Source organism: Vipera berus, assembly GCF_964194415.1.
Source record: "Vipera berus genome assembly, chromosome: 2".
NCBI lineage: Eukaryota > Metazoa > Chordata > Lepidosauria > Squamata > Viperidae > Vipera > Vipera berus.
In genome coordinates this window covers 204,729,047-204,750,757 of record NC_138203.1, presented here as the reverse complement: position 1 = coordinate 204,750,757, position 21,711 = coordinate 204,729,047, and the positions used below count along the sequence as shown (strand labels likewise).

The window sequence follows — 21,711 nt, the reverse complement described above, 5'->3', positions numbered from 1 at the left end:
CATTTCTGTGAATTTCAACCAATATTTTAAGCAACCAATATTTTCTGATCACAATGTTGGATTCTTATGACACATTTTGTTCAAAGAAATAAAATGCAGGATAGCCTCTGCTTTTCATATTTTGGATAACTATATATTTTGCAAATTAAAAACATGTAACATAATAGTTATCAGATTGGATCCTATGCATCATCAATGTCTTATTACCTTGGGCATTAGAATCCTAGGAAAAAATGATGTAGATGTGTGCCCTAAGATGGTAAAATATCACATTAGTAATTATAAATAAGATCAAAGGCAAATCCAAGATTGAGAAAACTGGGGAAAAAAGGAAAATAGGCCTTATACATGCAGTTAAACAACACTGAATCTGAGCTTCAGACTTTTTGCATTCCAATCCTGCCAAAAAAAGACTGTGAAAGGAGAGTTACTACAAGGTGTAAGTTGCTTACAGATGTGAAATTTTTGAAAGAAACTTTACAGCCACCAATGGCTACAGTCTAGGTTTACAGGCCATATTGCACTGCATTGTAAGTGAAACATCTACATATCCCAAACCTGAGTTGATCCTTATAATGTAAGGTTACCTTGTTGGTGAAAACATTTGTCTAGCATGTAGACTAGGGGAACCAAATTTCTAGAACAGAAGTAGGCATATAAAAGGTCATGAGCTTGTGCAGTGGTAATGCTCAGACTTAATACTAATTTAGTTCAGTGTAATGTGAACATTGAACCTTTGTGCAATGAAAAACTAAAAGTCCAACAATTATGATCCGAAGATCTCTTTTCTGAATACTTCTCGTGAACAAGAAGTTTGCTTTTGGGGAGAGGTTAGAGGATGATGAATTTATCTCCTATGACCCCTGTTCTGCTGCCGAGAGTTATTGGAAAGAGAGCCCACTCGAGTGGAACAATAATATTTAGTTACCATTTGTTTGCACTGTTCACATTTCACTGTGCAACACCAATGAAACTTGCAATTGCAGCTCGTGACAATTTCAATCCGTTTCTCCTCTATTTTGAGGCCACATTCCAGGCAGAGCCTCTTGCAACTCCGTTTCTCCCACTGCGTCAGATTCTTGCCACTTTGAAGACACTCTCGTCCTTCAGTACCATAGAGGCCTAAACTGGTGTTTTTGATGCAATAATCTGGGGAGTCTTCCAAAAACAGAAGATCAGCAGCATGCACGGTATTGAAGGGCTCAGATAATATTCCACGACTCTCTGCACGGTTACCAGCTCTTATTCTTCTCTTGTCCAATTCCAGCTTCTGAGCCTGGTTATATTTGTTCTTTAGATAATTTCCAACATCTCGGAAGTCTGCTAGTTGGAGCCAGCAAGTTTGGATGCTGCAGCTCCCTGATACTCCATGGCACTTGCAGGCCCGCTTCATAGTTGCTTTTACAGCCTTGCATGAGAGATGGAACAACATTTAGGAATATTAGGAAATAAGAGCACTGAACAATTCTGTTAAATATCACAAGAAAATGGTGAGAAGAGAAACTTAATTCATCCATCTCTAAGCAGGCTATTTTGAGAGTTTGCATAGTCAAACATGTGGAAGACATAACAATTGGGAGTTTCATCCTAATATATCTGAAGGACACCAGATTAGAAAAGATTGACTTAATTTAAAACTCTAATCTTCTAATTAAAAATCAAAAGTTTTAAATATTTACTATTGAGCACAAACCCCTACTAATTGATGTCTTCCAAATATTTTGGCGTACAACTTTCCAAACTGCAAATCTTCATGGCTGTTGGCCTCTTTAATTTAGTGGAAGGCATCAATAATCTCTTCCTGGTCTAGAAACAGATTTGGTTTGTGACCTGCAATTTCCAATAGGCTGAGAGTTCTATATGGGATACCACAATCTGCACTCCAAAAGTGATTGGGGAAAATGTCATTTTGAGAGAGGGGTTCAGCAGCTTTGCAGGGTGGGGGAATTGCTGCCTTAAGCACAACAACCTCTTGTTTCTCTACTTTGTGCCCCTACCCCCGATTCTAAAAATTACATAAAAGTGCCATTTTTTTTAGTTCTTCCCATTCTAGAAATCGAAAAGGAGACAAGCTTTTTGTCACCCCAGGTAGGACTTTATATGCCCATGAACTAGTTGGATCTTATTACATGTGAACATGTGGGGTCCACCTCTGTGTCCAGCTAAGGAGGGCTGGGCATCTGTCAAATTGATTCAGGAGAAGTGCTTCAGGCCTTGAACAAGCACATCCTCTATCAGCTGTTTGTTAAAGTGCTTGGGTTCTATGTAAACCAGAGGAGAAGGGAACACTGCTACTTTAAGGAATCCATAAAAATGATTTTTAAGGCAGGTATTCCTTTCTTCCATATACATATCAAAGTCTGAGCAAAAGTTATTTTAAAGTGAATTTAAAGTGTTGTGCAGCAGGGTTAAGTTCACATCAGGTCTGCACAACATCCTCTGAATCATTTTTCAAAATGTGTATTACTTCCTGTTCAGTGCTAATTGGTTTAGGTTGCTTAAAAAAAGCAAATCTGGAAGAATGTTTTTCCCCCAACTTTCTTCCAGAGAGTTTGGGAGAATGTACATTTGTTATAATTTACTATTCATTTAGCATCAAAACCGTACAAAATCAGTAGACGTAATCACAAAATCATACTTTCAAAAACATGCTAAACATCAGAACCTGCATTATAGTCAAAGCAATTATGAACAATATAAAAGTGTGTCCTAAAAAAAGAAATTCTATCAGAGCAAAGCCATCATCAGGAAGGTCCCATCTCTGTCTGCCAGTTCTTAGCAGCACAAGGGGGTTGGGGGCGGGAGGAGAACAGCTCTTAAAGACTAATCTTAATGCCCAGGTAGATGTATATGGATGCCTTTCCTTTCAATAGTACCTCTGGAACACTTTTAGACAGCCCTTTGCAGGGACTGCTAAACAAAGGTCCAGTTTGGATCCTAGGACAGCCCTGTTTTGTACAGATCTGGATCCCAGGACAGCCCTGTTTCCTACAGATCTGAATACTTCCTAGCATACATGATTTCTGCCACCTTTCTAAGAGTGATAATATGAGTGATCTGGAAAAAGACAGGCATTCATGATTAAGTAAAGAAGTAAACTGGACCGACCTGCTGTTATTCTAAATACAGCCCTGCACTGGCACAAGCATCAAGCCATCATTTAATTTCCCCATAACATCCTCCCTCCTATCCTGAATCTCCCCACAGCTAAATTCCCATGCTAGGTGAGCATGTTATTAATGGAAACAAGCAACATATGTTATTAAAATAAATTCTTCTATGTTTAGACTTACTTCTCTATAAATATGTAGAATTTCTAGTTGGGCAATGGAAAGCAAAAGCCTACACCAGTATATATAATTTTAGGCTGACTTAAATCCCTAACTGGCAAATATATTGGCCTAGTATGTTTAGATTATAGTACTATCCATATCTTAAAAGTCTCCTTCAGCCTACTATCCTCTGCACAAGTTAGATTCTAGTTACTGTTATCCCTAAGTAGCATGGATATCACGTATGGGGGACAGCAGATTGGAGAAAATGAGACTCATGTTCACCAAACATTGGTTTGCTTTTACTTAGCTGGATGTCTGAATACAAGCTGTTATGGATAAGGATTCTTTGCAAATCAGGCCATTAGGGCTTACTTCACACATTGTGGGTGGGTTATCACTATGCCTAACAAGCAATCTTCCAAATTCTTTTTAGGAAAAAGAGTCAGCAGCAGACATGTTGGGACTTGTCCAAATCTCTCACTCTAATGGAACCTGAAGATCAATTTCAATCAATCAATCACTATAGAGAACAGGTTTCCACATTTTCCCTATACCTACAGTAACTGAGAGCAAAGTTTGTATTTATTACATCAAATTGGACTTAATAATACATTTTTAAAAATCAGACATTGTTGTCATTGGTTTTAAGGTAATCTCTGAACTATTGTCCTACTGACTAAATTTTCTGTTTCCAAAGTTCATTGAATCATGTAGTTCGCTGCAGGGCCAGATAAGGTAACTCTATAGTTATTCAGGTTGAGCACTTACTAATATACTCAAGTTCGTGAAATCATGGGGACAGTCAAATTAGGAAAACACAGCTTGAAGGCACAGTTCTGCAACACATACCCCAATTCCAAAAGAAATATTTTTCAAAGTAAAACTTACCAGTCTCCCTGCCACATTATTATGCAAATTCAATAAAGCTCTGGCATCATGTGCTGTCTCCAAAGCATCCACAAAGTGTTTGGAAATTTTTTCACCAAATTCCACATTGTCACTACATCCTCCCCAAACCCATCCGCTTCCACCTGGGGGAGAAAAATATATATGTATGATTTCCAAATCCCTGGGAGTTGAGTCATAAAACAGAGGCGGATTTTTAGGAAATTCACCAAATATCTAAACAGAATTAGCACATTTTTTTTGGATTAGTAGAGGGGGTATACATGTGGTGATGGTGGTGATGGTTGGGAAATAAAACGTCCAGTTGGGTTGCTTGGGGTGGTTCAGAATCTGTACAATTTGTGAGGTTAATTGATACCTTAGTCTAACTTGCAGAAATAAAGAGTACAAAATATGGAGGCCTGCAGTTCTGCTCTTCAAAAGTGTGAAAACCAACTTAACTGAGCAGAACACCTGTCTTTCTTTGGCATATCTTTTTCAGAAACACCCAGACTCACCTACACGTCCATTTCTTGAATTATCACAGCCACAATTCTCAAAGTCTCCCATGCTACAGTTCCTGGTTAGGGAATACATTACTCCAGCTGAGCTGATGGCATGAACAAATGAAGTTTCCCTTGTAGCTAGAAGGAAGGAAGAATGGTCAGTATGAAACATAAACTCTCGCCTCCTTATAGTCTGATCTTCCCTTCTCCTGGCCAAAATAAAAGCAAAAAAAAATCGTCTTATCATCTCAAGTTTACCAGCAATGAATTTATATATACTAATTCATTCCCAATCTTTGGAAAGAAGTTTAGTTAAACAATTTATATCCCTTCCCATGCCCAAATCTCATTAGGATTCTGGATTAGGAAATGTATCAAAGGACACATAGGAATTACAATAGAATTTTTTAAAAAGCTCTTTTTACAAATTTGTACAGCATGATAAGAAATTGGAGGGAGAGAAATACTAAATTTGTGGATATAATCATTTCTACTATAAATGTTTTGTTTTCTAGTCATTGGTTTTAGTTCAGCTTCAAGGTTTTCAATTTTTCTATGTATTTCATCAGGTCACAGACAAATCAAGCAGCATTCTTAGTGAAAGCATCCTCATTTGATACCAAAATGCACCACTGAATGAAAGTGTTTTTTCATTTGTATGATGTCTGTTCATAAAGCAGTGAGGATTGATTGGTTAATCCATCTACATTTCCCCTGTTCTCTAAGTCTGTTTATAAATTAGGTGTACTGATATATGATGTTTAGTGATAATCAACAGGTTAGTTTTCATTTTGTATCAAAAGTTAATTTAAAACATATACATTAATACATAAATATTCCCGTGCCTAAATATATGGCTGAGAGAACTGTACTCTCTTTCCTTAGTGCCAAATATTGGCATCCCTTTATTTAAAAGAATTTTGGGGAAGGAGGACATTCAATGGCAAATTTAATTTTATTACTTTATAAAGTATTCTTCCATCCACAGATTTAGAAGCCCTCCATGCTGAATTCAGTAGGAGTAGCTTCTCATAAAAGGTGCATAGGAGGATTATGTTCTGAGTTCCATATTTATTTATGACCATCCTAGAAATCATTGTTCACCTTTCACTTTGAATTCTGAATGACACTTTTTTTTAAAAAAAAAACCAAAAACATAACAACAAATAGTTGCTTTTTAAAATGAATTGCTACTTCTTGACTTAGTCCTGACCATAACAACAACAAAAACAAAAGAATCCATGCACAACATTAGCTCACCTCTCTGACCTTTGGCAAAAATAAGAGACTCAAAACCTGCACACTGTTTTTGATCTGATCTGACCTAATAAAACCATTGTCCTAATAGGGATGAACACAGCAGCTGATTTCTGGGATTAAAAAAACCAGACCTCAACCTTGGCTAGAAAAAAAAATGTTCTCCAGGTACCAGCTCAATGTGTACACGCAATGTAGACGATATCATACTGAACCTGATTCAGATCTTCAAACTATAAAGCACAGTAGATGATTTTGATCAATCACTTTCTTCCTGGACAATCTATCTCTTAGATTTGTATGGATTAGAAGTCTAAAAGATTTTTCTATGCCACTCCTAGAAAAAAGGGCAGTCCCACCTATGGTAAATAATAACAGCAAAGTAAAAGAGAAATTTACTTTGATCTCTTCAAGAATATATTCCTGGTATATATTCCTTCACATATTCCAGGATGAAGCCCTACCACAAGACACTGAATCCTACCTACAGATTATGCTCTGTTTCAGTTGCATGTAACCTTTGCACACTTTCTCATTTCAGGCTGCTAAACACAACTCAAGTGGACCTATCAAAAGGCAGGGATGTGTTAAAATCCACTTACCACTTCTAAGTCTGTGGTGAGTGGAGAGTTGAAGTGCACTCTCTGGACAGTTCCAGCGTTCCCAGATAAACTGATGCTTACATTCCTCAATTCCACTTTGGGCACCAGCAGACACGCTTGTAGAGTACCTCAAATATGCCTTTCACAGGCAAAACAAATGCAACACATTATTTTTCAATGTTTCTCAACCCTCCCGAGCACCCTTGAACAGTCATCTATATCCAGTCTTTCTGATTTCTGCACAAAGGGTCACAATATTAATACAAGTTACTTACCATAAATAAGTAATACGTTATTGACTGAACTGTCATCAATTATGTAATTTTAAAATACTTTTTTTGGGGGGGAGGGGAATGTAAATAGGTACCTTGGGTCCTGTCATCAGAAAGTTATTCACTGACCTGTAGAAAGAAGGGGAAAAAAAGGTATGCAAATCTTTTTTTGAACAGTATTTAAAGAGTGTCCTTCGAAACCAAATATTCACATCCACACCAAAAAGAACCCCTAAGTGGCAGTGAGCCTTGAATGCCTACCAGGCTGATGTTGTGTTGAAAACAGCAATCACACTGTATAGCACGAGACTGGTGAGGATGAAGGAGGTCCCTCTTTTCATGGTAAATCTCTATTCCCCTAGCTGACCTACAAAATTGTCTTCCCCTCAGACCCTTCTCAAAGGATTTGCTAGATAACAGAAAGAGCTAGACTCTGCTCCTCCTTTTATTATACAAAAAAAACCCACACACACAAAAAAAACCACAAAAAGCCCCAACCCAATAGAATGAGGGTGGAAAAAAACACCAAGGCTCTTTTAAATTACTTAAAAGCCTAATTTATGGAATAAAAAGCTCTCATAGGCCAGCCAGCCCACTTCATCAGATGCAAGAAGAAGGGAAGTTACCGCTGCCTCAGTCTTTCTTATTTATAAGGTGGATGCCTAAACAGCCAACTGCCCCCCTCCCGCCCGCCCCATTCATTTGCTGCCCAATGACAAGATAGCAGAAGGAGCTGCCTGACGATGCTGCACTTCAAAAGGCAAAGGAGGCGGAGGGGGGGGGGTCTTCGCTATCCATTCTCAGAACTTGCCTAACAATAGAGAACTTTTTTAAAGCAGCTCCTTGACTGGAAGAGAGGTGTCCTTTCTCTCTCCTTTGAAAAACAAACAAACAACACCTTCCCTTCTTCTGGTCTTCGGTCGCTCCCCAGAGATCAGGGGATCATTTGGGGGAAAGGCTAATTATCTTTGATGATTAAATTGCTCCTTCCAATGAAATGCCAGTCCTGCTAGTTGAACAAACTTTGAGTGGGTTTCTTTGGGGACAGAGCTAAGATTTCATACATTGGAAGGTGAGGGCAGCAGCATTTGTGAACTTCAACAGGCTTCCTCATTTGGTGCCTTGCAGGGCTGTTGGACTTTAATGAGCCTATCCATGTTGCCTGAAACTATATAGAAAATAACATTTAGTAAACCTGTCAGACACTGCATTGGGGATGGCCATCTTGGAATAGTTAAAAGTAGTTAAAAGTATAAAGCGCTAGTATTATAATTCTCATTTTATTTTCATCATGCAACAGATTAAGAAACAGGATCCCAGCCAGGAAAAGTGAGTAATTTTCATCGCTATACAAAAGTTCCATCCTTAACTTGAACTATTCTATTCTATTCTGATGGACAAGACAGAGATCTAAGCTTATAAATCAACAGTTAAACTGGCTTTCAAAAAATTCAGACAGAAGGACTATCTGTAACAGTGCCCATGGACTTTCTCCAGCACATTAAAAGCAAGATGGATTCTCAGTATGATTAAGTAATTATCAAAAATCCTCTCTTCTGCATTTAAAAATTTACTTAAACGTAAATATCCTTAAATCCTCAGAATCTTACATTTAATTCCCAAAGATCTGGGCAAGAAGGTGCAGCATTAGTATTCTGCAAGGCCTATTCACATGAAAATTAGGGATAATTTACTTTTCTGACAGAGCATTTTGCAAGATAAAGCCCCCCCTTTTTTTGACTGGGTATCTCAATGTTTGATTTGTCAGGTTGCTATAGATTTATCCCAATATGACTGCAACAAATTTCACCTCTCCTTTTTTTTCTCTTAACTTGATTGATATAATACTCAATATTTCCTGTTCTTATTTATCTAATTCCTGATTCTCCAAACAAATGTATTTTTGGAAGGGGTTCTTCAAATATCTTAAAATCGGAGTGGACAATTTCATGTAGACAAATTAAACATTCCAGGATGATGTCTCAGAACTGTATACAATTTTACAGTACAGATCATGACCAGCATTTTAACTGTACCTGGAAATATGCCTACTAGCCTGAGAACATCAAAGAATATAAAGTGTTTACTACTGTGGTGAACCATGGCCATAGCCAGGTGGGGTCATGAAGTTTCTAAACACATTTTAAATGAAGCCCCTTGAAGACAACTTTAAACTAATCCAAAGGAACATCAGCAAGGTATATGTTATAAAGATCTGATATTTCCAAGATTTGATGCATTGAATACTGCACACAAGTAAATGCACCGGAGACTACCAGCAAAATCTGAACCTTTTTAGTTTAAGACCTAAATCTAGGATAGTGGAAAATACGTGTCCTCATAAAAAATGCAGCCCAAGTCATTTTAATCAATTAGTTCATTAGGTAGATTAACTGAATCCGTACTCTCTAAACCAGAGGTCCCCAACCTTTTGGGCACCAGGGACCGGTTCTACGGAGAGAGGTTTTTCCAAGGACCGGAGGGGGTATGGTTTTGTATGCTGCCTGCATCTCGCGGATGGGACTTTGCTTGTTTGTGTGGACTGATTGATGGCATGCCACGGCCCAGTACCAGTCCACGGACTGGGGATTGGGGGGCCCTGCAATAAACCACTTTTCAACTTAGGAGGAACACTTACATCTTCTCTGAATGGAGCATTTGATAATAAGAAACCTTTATTGTCAAAGTACAACATGTGTACATTGAAATTAGCTGAGCCTCCCCCGTGCTCTCTCCTCCCAACACACAGTGACAACAAACCCTCCATCCTACCACACCATGATATGATTATGTTTGATGTTATTCAACCAATTATCAACATTAGATATCTGATTTAGGATTAAAATCCATTTCTGGATTAGATGGGAAAGAGAAAAGAAACCAGGAGCCATCTGCAGATGGATGAAGCCAGATTCCAAACTGTCTTCTCCCAACAATGTCATGTTTATGTGAAATAGAATGGGATATAAAATTTAATCCTAGAGTCCATAAACCATTGAAAAGGCTCAGAAGAAACATTTCAGAACCACTGTCTGAAATCCGTGGGTGACACTGATTCTGTGCTTCAAATTGCCATTCTAGCTATGTACTCCAGAAAGGTCCCTTGGTCAAGCATATTGAAAGCAGTAAGCGAATCTAGCCAAATCACCAGTTACCTACTGTTCCTGCTCAGCTCTTGGAATAGAGAAGATTATTCATCAATATGACAAAACACACTCCAACTCATTAACATACTGAAGCAAAACTGAAATGAGTCTAGATAAGCCACCTCCTACAGAAACCTCTAGGATAGATACACCTCCACATCTTATCTGAAAAAGAAATATTGAAAATTTGTGGGAAAAAGTACAATGTGTTGGGATTTGGCAAGCAGTTCCTTATCACCAAAACTCTCTTTTTTCCTCCTCTTCCTCCTTTTTTTTAAAAAAAATGGAAATGGAAATGGAGTTTTAATTTTTTTTACAAAAAATAAATACCAACTCAGTCACTTTTATAAACCATGAAGGTAACCTACGATATTGCTTATCTTTTCTAGGATCTTGTTCCCACACTGAGACAATACAGGTGAAGAATGCATAAAATGCCTGGGCAAGCAAAAGTCATCATTCCTTGCCCTGGAGCTGCACCATCAGATCACACATTTCCCAAAGATCATCACTTGTGTAAAGTATTTAGAATTTGAACTCCAAGACTAAGAGTTTAGAAGACTTCCTGACACAATTTACTGCAAAGTAATCACATTAAACTCCAAGGACAGAAAATGTGGCATAAATATGACATAGCATAAGCATTTAAACATGCTGTGAAAGGAGATTTTTATAAAATAGCACAGCAAGGCAGTCCTTAAACACCACCATTTCTTACATGACATAGTTGGGCATCCAATGGTTTATTCATTTGCCAGAAACCCAGGGTAGCCACCAAAAAATTAACTGGAAATGTAGAGCTAGTGGTACAGGGCTACATATGTGTATGCTTAAAATCCTTGGGTACAACCTTCAAGACTTCCAAAAGCTACTATGAAATTATATATGTTTAATATATATGATAGATATAATATATATAATATATAATATATATAATATGATAGAAAGGAAAATTATTAATTCATGGGGAGTACAGTATTCATATCTCCAGTTCAATTTAAGCATGAATGCAACCAAATTTAGTTTTGTTCTCAACCTACTCATTAGTAGAAGTGTAACCTCTGGTTTGCTGTTGATTGGCCACATGTATCCCTGGGCAGGAAAAAGTTGCATCTAATTTAGCAGGCTATTTTCATATCATAGCAAAAGACTAAGTCACCCAAGCCCAAGGCTCCTGTCTTTCTTTCTTTCTGGAAGGCAATTCTTTCTTGACTCCAAGTTTATTAGCAATAGAAGAAACTTATCATCATCCAAGATCATGTGAAAGGGAAACCTGGAGCCAGTCTGATAAAGCTGCAAACAAACATTTGCAATCAGAGGATTAAAATGGTAGGTTAGTGAGAATGTAATGAATGCCAAATTCCTTATAATGAGCACAGAAGTTTTCCCAAAGTGAATGTATTCCTGCTGGGAGGAAAAAAAGCTTGCCTTGAGACACTCTAATCATTAACATTCTGGAAAGCCATTTCAGAAAGGAAAGGATTTTGATAGACAACAAATGATTCAATTCTTCTTTATAAGAAAGTGTTTGTTTGCTGGAAAGAAAACTGCTAATCTGATTTTTTTTTCACACAAATGATTATGTTTTACAGTAGGACCCTAATCCTACTGTAAAGAGGAGTGCTAAACTGGAGAAGACTATTGCAATATGGGTTGTCTGATATTAGATATTAGGTAGTTTAATCTTTCTTAATAAGAACACTAGAAGGACCTTTTCAGAGCAGCTATTTAATAGTTTTTCTATGTTCTGGCATGAGGGTGGTATGGCAATAATGACATACGTGTGTGCATACATGTAGTTCCATGGCTGAGAAGCCACCTCATTTTTATTTTTATTTTTTTGAATAAGAAGCCTCTTTAACAAAGGAGTCAAAATAAGAGTAAGGATCTTCTGTTAGTTAGCTACTGATCTCATTTTCACCTCTCATCATTTAATTATGCAAAATATTCTCAGGGCATAGGATGGAGATGCCTTGAGGAGACTAACTATGCAGAAATCTCAATAGACTTGGCATTTAATCAGAAATGGTTATATTGACTGCATAGCTATTTGACCGTAATCAGTGAAATTCTCCAGATTCTTCTGATGATTCAGGGCTTGCGGTCCTGACTGTTCACAGCCCTGAGGGGATGAAGTGATTAGCAGCATGGATGGAAAGGATGGCTTGTTCACTGGGACTGGTGGTGCTGCTCTGCCTTTAACATAAGAGAAGGTAGTGTGACCCATGGTGCTTTCCTAGCACAGAGGAAATCCGCTGTTCAGGAAAGATTTTTGACTTTGAATCTGCATCTATACCAGGAAGTATATCCTCCTGTACTGGATTTAGTGAGATTAACTTCTGAGTAAGCCTGCAGACTGGCAAAGGATGCCTGCAGTCCTAACGGTATTTACTAGGGAGTTAGCACCATTTCCCCCAAGTACTGAGATGTGTGATATATTTTTGCCAGGGGAGCATTGCCAAAGAGGCTGTAAACCCAACACGTTTGGAGGGTGGTAGGTTGAGGAAGGCTAATTAGAGCTACTGGGGCAAGATGTAAGATGATTATTTTCATTGCAATGGCTAACATGAGCTATCGTATCTGCATGAACTTAGCAGAAATAACCATCCACAGCAGCGTTGGACCAGGATTAGATGGATTATCATATTAAGTAGGCTTTTTGAAAGGGCCACAAATAAAATGAGAGGGGGAACCAATGTACAGACTGACTGCCTCTAAATGTTTCTTGGTTCAAAATGTGTTGGTTCCTTTTACCACATGACAAAGGAGTCTGATCTGCACCAAGGACTGGTAGGTACCCTGTTGTTAGGAGTCTGTAGGTCTGCGCTCAAAAGATTTCTGCATGTCCAAGCAAATGAAAGAATTCTAGGCTTTTATCAAGGAAATTAAATTAGCAAGCTGGGCCTTTGGGCTGAAGTTCCCATACATGAAATGCTCTTCCAATGAAGGTTTGGGTAGCTGCCTCCTGCTCACTGGTATGTCTTACTGACATTTAAAAAATCCTATTCACTTCAGGTACAAAAATGATTAGGGAACTGGAAGGTAAAACATGAAAAATGGTTGTAGGAATTGGGTATGTTTTGTTTAATGAAAAGAAGGACTTGGAGTGACATGATAGCAGTGTTCCAATATCTCAGGAGCTGCCATAAAGAAGAAGAGGTCAACCTCATCTCCAAAGCACGGCTGCAGGACTTGGATTTGGCTAGTCCAAAGAAAAGAAGAAATAGGGGTGACATGATAGCAATATTCCAGTATCTGAGGGGCTGCCACAAAGAAGAAGAGGGGGTTAAATTATTCTCCAAAGTACCTGAAGGCAGGACAAGAAGCAGTGGATGGAAACTAATCCAGGAGAGAAGCAAGCTAGAATTGAGAAATTTCCTGACAGACCAATTAATCAGTGGAATGACTTGCCTCTAGAAGTTGTGGGTGCGCCAACACTGGAGGTTTTTAAGAACAGATTGGCAACCACTTGTCTGAAATGGTATAGGGCAGGGGTAGGCAACCTCAGCTCTTTTATGACTCATGGACTTCAACTCCCAGAATTCCTGAGTCAGCTATGGAGTTGAAGTCCATGAGTCATAAAAGAACCGAGGTTGCCTACCCCTGGCATAGGGTCTTCTGCTTGAGCAGGAGGTTGGACTAGAAGACCTCCAAGGTCCCTTCCAGCTCTGTTATTTTGTTATCTTTCCAATGAAAACTAGACCATGCTTTTGCTCTTTTTGTCTGTTTTTTCCCCTCTTTTGAATTCTATATATTGTTCATATTTTTTTAAAAATCCCAGTCGATGTTTTTTAGAAATAATGGTAGATATTTTTAAAGATAATTTAAAGATAATTATTCAGGGGTTATATAAACAGAAGATAGTTAAGAAGTTTCCCTTCTTCTCTCCACTGCAGCTCTGTTAGTATAAAATTCCTCTTCCTGTCAGTAATTTTCCTTCCTCAACTATAGCTAAGTAATTTTTTTTTTGAGGAGGGGGAATGGCCATGATTAGAGAGGGAGAGAAAACCAAGGGAAAGACATTGTGTGAATTATAGTTTGTCCAGTGACAGAATGCGATGGCGGAGGGGGGCGACCACGTATCTAGGTTTGATTTTACAACTCATGTCATTCTGACTTAAAGCTAGTTTCCATGATTGACTCTGCAACAAGATGTCCTGCCAAGCTCTAATTAGGCCTTTCAGAAGAATGAAAAAAGGAAAGTGTGCTGCAGATTTCTTTACACACTGGCAGTTTACATACATCTACGAACATATGAACAGCAATTATCAAGCTCAGGGTGATTGTGAAAATCATTCTAAAACCAATGATTCTGTATCAAATGGGCATGTTTGTTATTATTTTACTTCCAAAATTTTTCTTACAATATTATTTTATATCAACATGTATATAACTGGAGCCTGCAGTGTTTTGAATTTGATTCTGCAAGGGTGCTTACAGATGCAAATGTAGCCAGTGGGCAACTCTTTAAAAATAGTCACATTTTGGGGGGGAGGTGGAATTGTGTGGAAAATGGTAGCAACATGATTTTGGGAAAAGATAAGACACATTTTTGGAATAAAATGCAAAATGCTGCATAGTTTTGGCACGCAAACATGTACGTTCCTTCATCATGAAACATAATAGTCACCCAGAAGCTTTTCAAGGAACACCTGTTTATTTTTATCAAACAGAAGCTTAGCGTATGAATCTTTGAAAAATCAGATATTGTAAAGAAATAATTGCCTAGTGCTACGGGGCGTGGGGGAGATAAAGGACCCAATAGTATGAAAAGACAGTCAGGATTGTGTTGAAGTGAGTTTAGAAGTGATGTGACCTGGGAGAAAGAAAAATGATCAGAGAGGTGGGAAGTGCTGGGGAACACAACACAGAGATTGGAAGAGGCCACTACAATGAAAGATAGATCCAAAATATGAACTCTGTATGCAATATAAGAACGGTAGAAAGAATGAAGAAGTGATTTCAGCCTATCTGAACACAAAGTGGTGGGATGGTTTCAGGGTTTCGGAGATCTGAACTTTACCATAACCACACTTGTAAATAACTTACAACATATTTCAAAGAGTGTAGCCTTAGGACCAGATGGAGAGATTACAACCTTGATCAAGGTTGGATTTTGGGATATATATATATAGGCACAAATGATTTTTTAGGAGTTCCTGTGCTTGAGCTATCTTGGGGGGGGGGGGAGGAAAAGAGCCTAAAATGGAAGTCAACATGGAATAATACAAGCAAGTCACATTGTGCAAATAGAAAAGGAAGAGAGGCACATTTAAAACTTAGGCACAGCAAATGATAGCTTTTGAAGTTTATATCCTCCTTGTCAAGAGAATTGGATCTTCCATGGCTTCACAAATATACCCCTCCAAGCACCACACCTGGATAATTAGGAAAAATCTCCTCTCCTTCCTTCCTTGAAGACTTTTATTGTATTCATCTGCATTGCTCTCCATAGGAGGCAAAGTACTTCCCTATGTGGGATGCCATATACTTTATTTGTATACAGACACCTACAACTTGTGAGGAGGGAGGAGGGGAAAGTTCTTGAATGATTTATTGTCCTGAACTCTTTTCTTTCTCAGGATTAAGTCCTTGCAGTGATGCATCTCTGATAAAGAGTAACTTTGATATTGAGGAATAATTTTACACTGGATAGTGCCAAATAAAGATGATATCACATTACATATATTTCTTATTATGGGCAGCTTTCTGTATAATTTACTGAGCAATGCTATATTTATATCTGATAAAATCTACTGAGAATGAGAATGGGATTTACCAACAGAAAGATTCCATCCATCCTTCATGAGCTCCATTTTAACCCCTATCCAAATCTGTTCTGAAATGTTGCATATTTTGTGGAGCAGATGCATAGGTAGTAAATCTGCAAGAAGCCAAATAAGTGCCCAATTTTGCAACCTTTTTTGCACTGGAGGTGGCAGATGTGATCTCGGAATCACTGTCCCATGATCTTTCAAAGATCCTGGAGTACTGGGGAACTACTAGAGGACTGAAAAAGAGCAGATGTAGTTCCCAGTCTTCAAAAAAGGAAAAGAAAAATGGATCCAGGAAACCAGTCAGCCTAACACCAGTCAGCCTAACATCAATCAAGCAACAGATCTGTGAACATCTAGGAACAAGCAAAGCTGTAGAATAGAATAGAATAGAATAGAATAGAATAGAATAGAATAGAATAGAATAGAATAGAATAGAATAGAATAGAATAGAATAGAATAGAATAGAATAGAATAGAATAGAATAGAATATTGCTGGAAGGGACCTTGGAGGTCCAGCCCCCTGGTCAAACAGGAGAACCTATACCATCTCAGACTGAAGGAAACTCTCCTGATGTTTTCAGACTTGTTGATCTAAAGCTCTCTACATGGGGCTGCCCTTGAGGACCACTCGGAGGCTTCAACTGGTGCAGAATGCGGCCGCGCGAGTTGTGATGGGGGCTTCCCGATACTCCCATGTAACACCTCTACTCCGCGAGCTGCATTGGCTTCTGGTTGCCCTTCGGGTGAGATTCAAGGTGCTGGTGATGAACTATAAAGCCCTTAATGACTTGGGTCCGGGTTATCTGAGGGAACACCTGCTGCCGGCATCAAGCTCCCTTCGTCCCGTGCGCTCCCACAGGGAGGGCCTTCTCAGGATACCGCCGGTTAAGGAATGCCGGCGGGTTATTCCCAGGGGAAGAGCGTTCTCTGTGGGCGCGCCTGCCCTTTGGAATGATTTACCTGTGGAACTCCGGACCGCCCCCGATCTGCGTTCATTTCGCCGGGACCTGAAAACCTGGCTTTTTGATCTGTCAGGCCTGGACTGAAGGGGTTTTAGCTTTTTAAATATTGTTTTAATTGTTGGGCTTAATTAATTAAATTCATTTTAATTTTATATTATCTTTTATATTGTATTTTATGCTGCCCTGTAAACCTTCGGGAATAGGGCGGTATAGAAATATAAATAAATAAATAAATAAATAATAAATAAATAAATAAATAAATAAAGGTTCCTAATAGCTGAAAAGCAGTTAACAAACGATTTCTGTAAGTGATTAGAAAAGAAAGTATAGAAACCTAGTGCCCTTTTGAAGGTGCCACACAGCTGGCAGAACTGAGCCAGATATTAGGCATTCCCTGGATGGAATCCCCTGCTACGGAACTAACTATCCATGAAAGGGAAGATGAGCCTCACTCTCATGTTGTCCTGTGAATTCACAATGGATAATTGAGAAAGCCAAAGAGTAACTAAAATAAGTCAGTGTGTCCTTCATTGATTATAAAAAGGCTTTTTATTGTATCTATCATGTCAAGCTGTGGAAGGTGCTTAGAAAATGGGAGCTCCAGAACATCTTATTCACCTCGTGTGAAATCCATGTACAGGAGATGAAGCCACAGTCTAGATAGGACTTGATGGATCAGACTGACTCCATATCTAGCAAAGGAATGAGACCAGGCTGTATACTGTCACCTTATTTACTTAATATATTTTGAGGGAGGCTGGAAGAAGAAGGGTATGATTTTGAAATTGGAAGAAGAAACATCATTTCCTTGTTCTGTAGGGAAGACACTAGGTTGATAGTGAAAGTGCAAATGATCTTAAAGCTGTAGTGTTTAAAGTCAAGGTGCACAATGGAAAAGTGAGACTAAGATTAAATATCAAGGAGACAACAGCTACAATAGACAGCCTTAGAACGGACAGTGAATATACTGAAGTGCTAGATAACTTCTGCTTTTTAAGGATTGACTATCAACAGCAAAGGAACTAGCTGTTGGTAGGATAGCAATGACAGCTCTGGAAAAGGTACCCAGATGCTCCTGTCATATCTGTACCTACAAAGATCAGGATTGTGTAGGCAACGGTTTTCCCTCTGATAGTCTATGAATATAAAAGTTGGACTTCAAACAAGCAGAAAAGCAGGATATTAATGCTTTTTAATTTTGGTGTTGAAGTAAACCCTTGAGAATATTATGTTTAGACCAAGGGTAGGCAACTTTGGCTCTTTTATGACTCGTGGACTTCAACGCCCAGAATTCCTGAGCCAAGGTTGCCTACCCCTGGTTTAGACAAAGAACAAGTGGCTGAGGTAGAACAAAGCAAGCCACCTGAATTTTGCCTCTTTGAGAAAATAGTTGATATTGCTTTTTTGATCAAAAGCAAAGACAGAATTCTTTGCATCTCACATTCTATCTAATTTCTCATTAGATAGAAATTACCTGGCTTAAATTATACTACATTGTTGTGTACACATTATGCAGGTCAGGTCCTTGGAGAGGTCTATAATGATGGATAAGGTGGAAAGAGAAAAGAGGATGAACAGCAGCAAGGAGCAATGAACAGCAGCAATGGATTCAGTTTGATTGCTGATTTCACTATTGCAAAAGCTAAAGGGTCAAGTTGAGGACAAATTATCCTGACAATCTGTCTATGACAATCAAGTCAAGATCATTCAGAAAGGACAGATTTTCAGGATATTTTGGTTTGTCTCCCCAAAATATTCTTCTGTCTTTGCATCTGATCAAACAGGCTAAATTCAGATGGGCCATTCTTTGGACAATAGGAGTCCCAGTTTTCACATTTTTTTTTCAAGTGGCACATGGGGCTGCGAGGACAATAAGGTATCTTGCCCCTCATTATTGTCCCGCAAGCAGAGAGAATTTTGTTAAGTGCTAATCTGAATTCACCCTATAGGTCTAATATAGTCATACGTTGAAATGTCTTAAGCTCTATGGCATGTGACTGATTTTGTTTATTTTGGCAGGGGATAATATATGCTGTCCCTGAAGATGTGTTCTATGGAAATGTTATCTACAGGAATTTGCAGCTTTGGGTTGAAGCTTTGGGGATGGACTGAAGCTTTGATAAGAGGTATCTAGTGTGCAAATTGAATTATGTTAAACATTCATCATACCTGGGCGTCTGGTGGGTATTAGTCTGTAGCCTAGGGTCAGATAGCCATCAGCCTAGACAGGGCATTGCTAATGCTAAGCTAAGAATATTCTTATTCACACAAGCCAAAGGACAACACTTTATGTTTTCAAGCATATCAGCCCCGTGCCCTAGAGCTGCTGCTACTCTCCCACACCCTTACTCAATGTCTTTCCATTCTTTCTCAAAGGAAAAAAAAATGAACATCTCCTTTTCTTTGAAGTTTGCAATAAGCAGGGAAGTGGCCTGCAGACTGAAGTATCCTTAATATAACGTTTATATGCATAGCTGAAGAATAATTCCAGAAAGGACATTTTCTTCCACAATGGTAATAAAATAAAATATTGGAGACTTTTTCTGATGAATGAAAGAAAACCAAAATGCACTGTTATAACAATGGCACTTCACAGTTTCTAGCAGGATTTTTGAAATACAAAGGACTAAACCTAAGTACTGAAAATGCAAATGATATCTACCTTTCCCTCTAAAAAAGAATGTAGTATTGTGTTTCAGCTTTGTTCAAGCATTCTGTATTTTTCCAAGTAGTTTTGTTGAGGAAGGCATTGTAACCTTCCTGATGAGTTAATGAAGTGATCTTGCGCTAGATTTAGTGTTAACGTTCTCCAAGAGCATAGATTATTGACATACTGTAGATATAGTCCTACACAATTTTATTCTTGGGGGAAATGAGATAAGCTTCTCCTAGTGTTCATATGATTCTTATATGTATCTTAAATTGATTGTAGGGGGGAAAATGGCAATTAACTGGAGGACAGATCTAGCAAGTGGTGCTTCATCAGTTAGAGAAGAAACTAATTTCAGGGTGTACAGCAAATTTTCAAAGCTTTGATTTCTTTAAAATATTTAAACTGATCCTTATTTTGATAACATCCTGATTCATGCACGCAGCAGCGCATGCTGATCCTATTATCCAAGACATATTCAACATTGCATACTTTTACTTCTCAACATAAGATTGTGACTCATTTCTGTTTGCTCATTGATCTTATTTGCTGGTCTCAATAAAAATAAATAATTTTACACAGATAAATATGTAGTAACTTGTATCTTGCAGCCTCCATGTGCCTGAGCCATACATAAAGATAAGTGGTGGAGTGTTAGGGCTCTTGGACTCATTTTTAAAAGCATACTCCATCAATACAGTGGAAGAAAACTTTTGAAGTCCATTTCTTAAAAATGGACTATGTCTGAGGTCCCCAAGCTTTTGGGCACCAGGGACTGGTACTGTGGAGAGAAGTTTTTCCGCGGACCGGAGTATATGGTTTTGTATGCTGCCTGCATCCCACAGATGGGGCTTTGCTTGTTTGTGCAGACCAGTTGCTGGCATGCCACAGACCGGTACTGCTCCACAGACCAGGGTTTGGGGACCCCTGGTGTATGTACTATTGGTAAATAGAAATTGGTCTACTTTATATTTTTCTATATCTACACATATTGTATGTGGCATTTCCTAACTTGCAACTCTTTCTGAAAAGCCACCTACTTGACATCTTTAAAGCAGCAATGCCAAAGAGTGTATTAAAAGTAGTAAATTAAATAAAATGTCCCTTAAAAAGAAATATAAAGGCTATTGTGTGAAAGCATTTTTTATAAAATAGTAATGTTTCTTACTAAGAGAGAGAGAGAGAGAGAGAGAGAGAGAGAGAGAGAGATGCTTCTCATACATTTTGACACTTAAGCAGATGCAGTACAATGATGGAAAAGTACCCTCTAGTGAAAAATAAGCTGCACTGCAAATTCAAGCTCTTCCCTCAGCCCAAATATATTAGATCAGGACAGTTAATCCTTATTCTTACAATAGCGTTAGAGAAAAAGATGGGTGGATCAGCTGAAATGGTTATCTAGTCCTTCCCTTTTAGTTTCTCAAAGTAGCCCTTAGAAGAAACTAAGTAAGGGGTAGGCAACCTCGGCTCTTTTATGACTCATGGACTTCAACTCCATAACTGACTCAGGAATTCTGGGAGTTGAAGTCCATGAGTCATAAAAGAGCTGAGGTTGCCTACCCCTGAACTAACTGAAGAGGAAGCAGGAAAGAGGTTATGACTTATCGGTATTTCCTAATACTAATAATCATAATTGTGCTGCTTCTTTCATAGCTCTGTTGTGTACTAAATTGCCTAAGCTTTGAAGCTAATTGTCCTGTGCTAATATTATTTAGAAGGGACGCGGTGGCTCAGTGGGTTAGGACGCTGAGCTTGTCGATCAGAAGGTCGGCAGTTTGGCAATTTATTTGAATGTATAACCCCCCCAGCTCCAATAGATCCATTGTCTAACTTTGAGATAGAAAGTGTAGTTTTGGGTCTGTTCAGAATCCCCCAATATCATGCTCATCAGATGCCTGCAGGGGCAGCAGTCCATAAAACAAACATGGATGGGTCATTAGATAAGATCCAAATACTGATTTCATTTTTCTATCAGAAAGACATATGGATTAAGACTCAAACCTGTGATCTGAAGGTAAAATGGGTTAATATTGATATTTACAAGGTTTCTGTTAAATATGCTCCTGCGCGATCAATTAGTATGTAACCTTGTTTTATGAAAGCATACACATATCATTTTCAAATCAGGATAAAATACATATTTGATCGTGTGGGGGCATTCAAAACTTCAAGTTTGCAAAAAACTGGAGAAAGAATAATCTGTTGTGACATTATCTCAATCATCTTCAAACATTTTTGTTATGTGCCCATGTCTATTATGGAAAAAATATATTTAGTTGTGGTCTGAAATTAAAACTTATTACTAAGAATGTTTACAGATAGACTTTTTGATCAAGATGTACAACTCTTTTTGAATTTGAAAATGTAATTTTAAACAAG

The 21,711-nt window shown here is 38.4% G+C and overlaps 1 protein-coding gene across 1 annotated transcript; it reads right to left on the bottom strand.

The window, feature by feature from the left end:
• Positions 1–847: 847 nt before the first annotated feature.
• Positions 848–7,138, bottom strand: WNT8A (Wnt family member 8A; the record flags this gene model as incomplete). The annotated part of the gene is made up of 6 exons (XM_081319035.1): positions 848–1,408; positions 4,164–4,306; positions 4,679–4,804; positions 6,526–6,664; positions 6,893–6,926; positions 7,059–7,138. The coding sequence occupies 6 exons, from the start codon at positions 7,136–7,138 to the stop codon at positions 848–850; spliced, it is 1,083 nt and encodes a 360-aa protein (XP_081175161.1).
• Between the last annotated feature and the right edge of the window lie 14,573 nt (positions 7,139–21,711).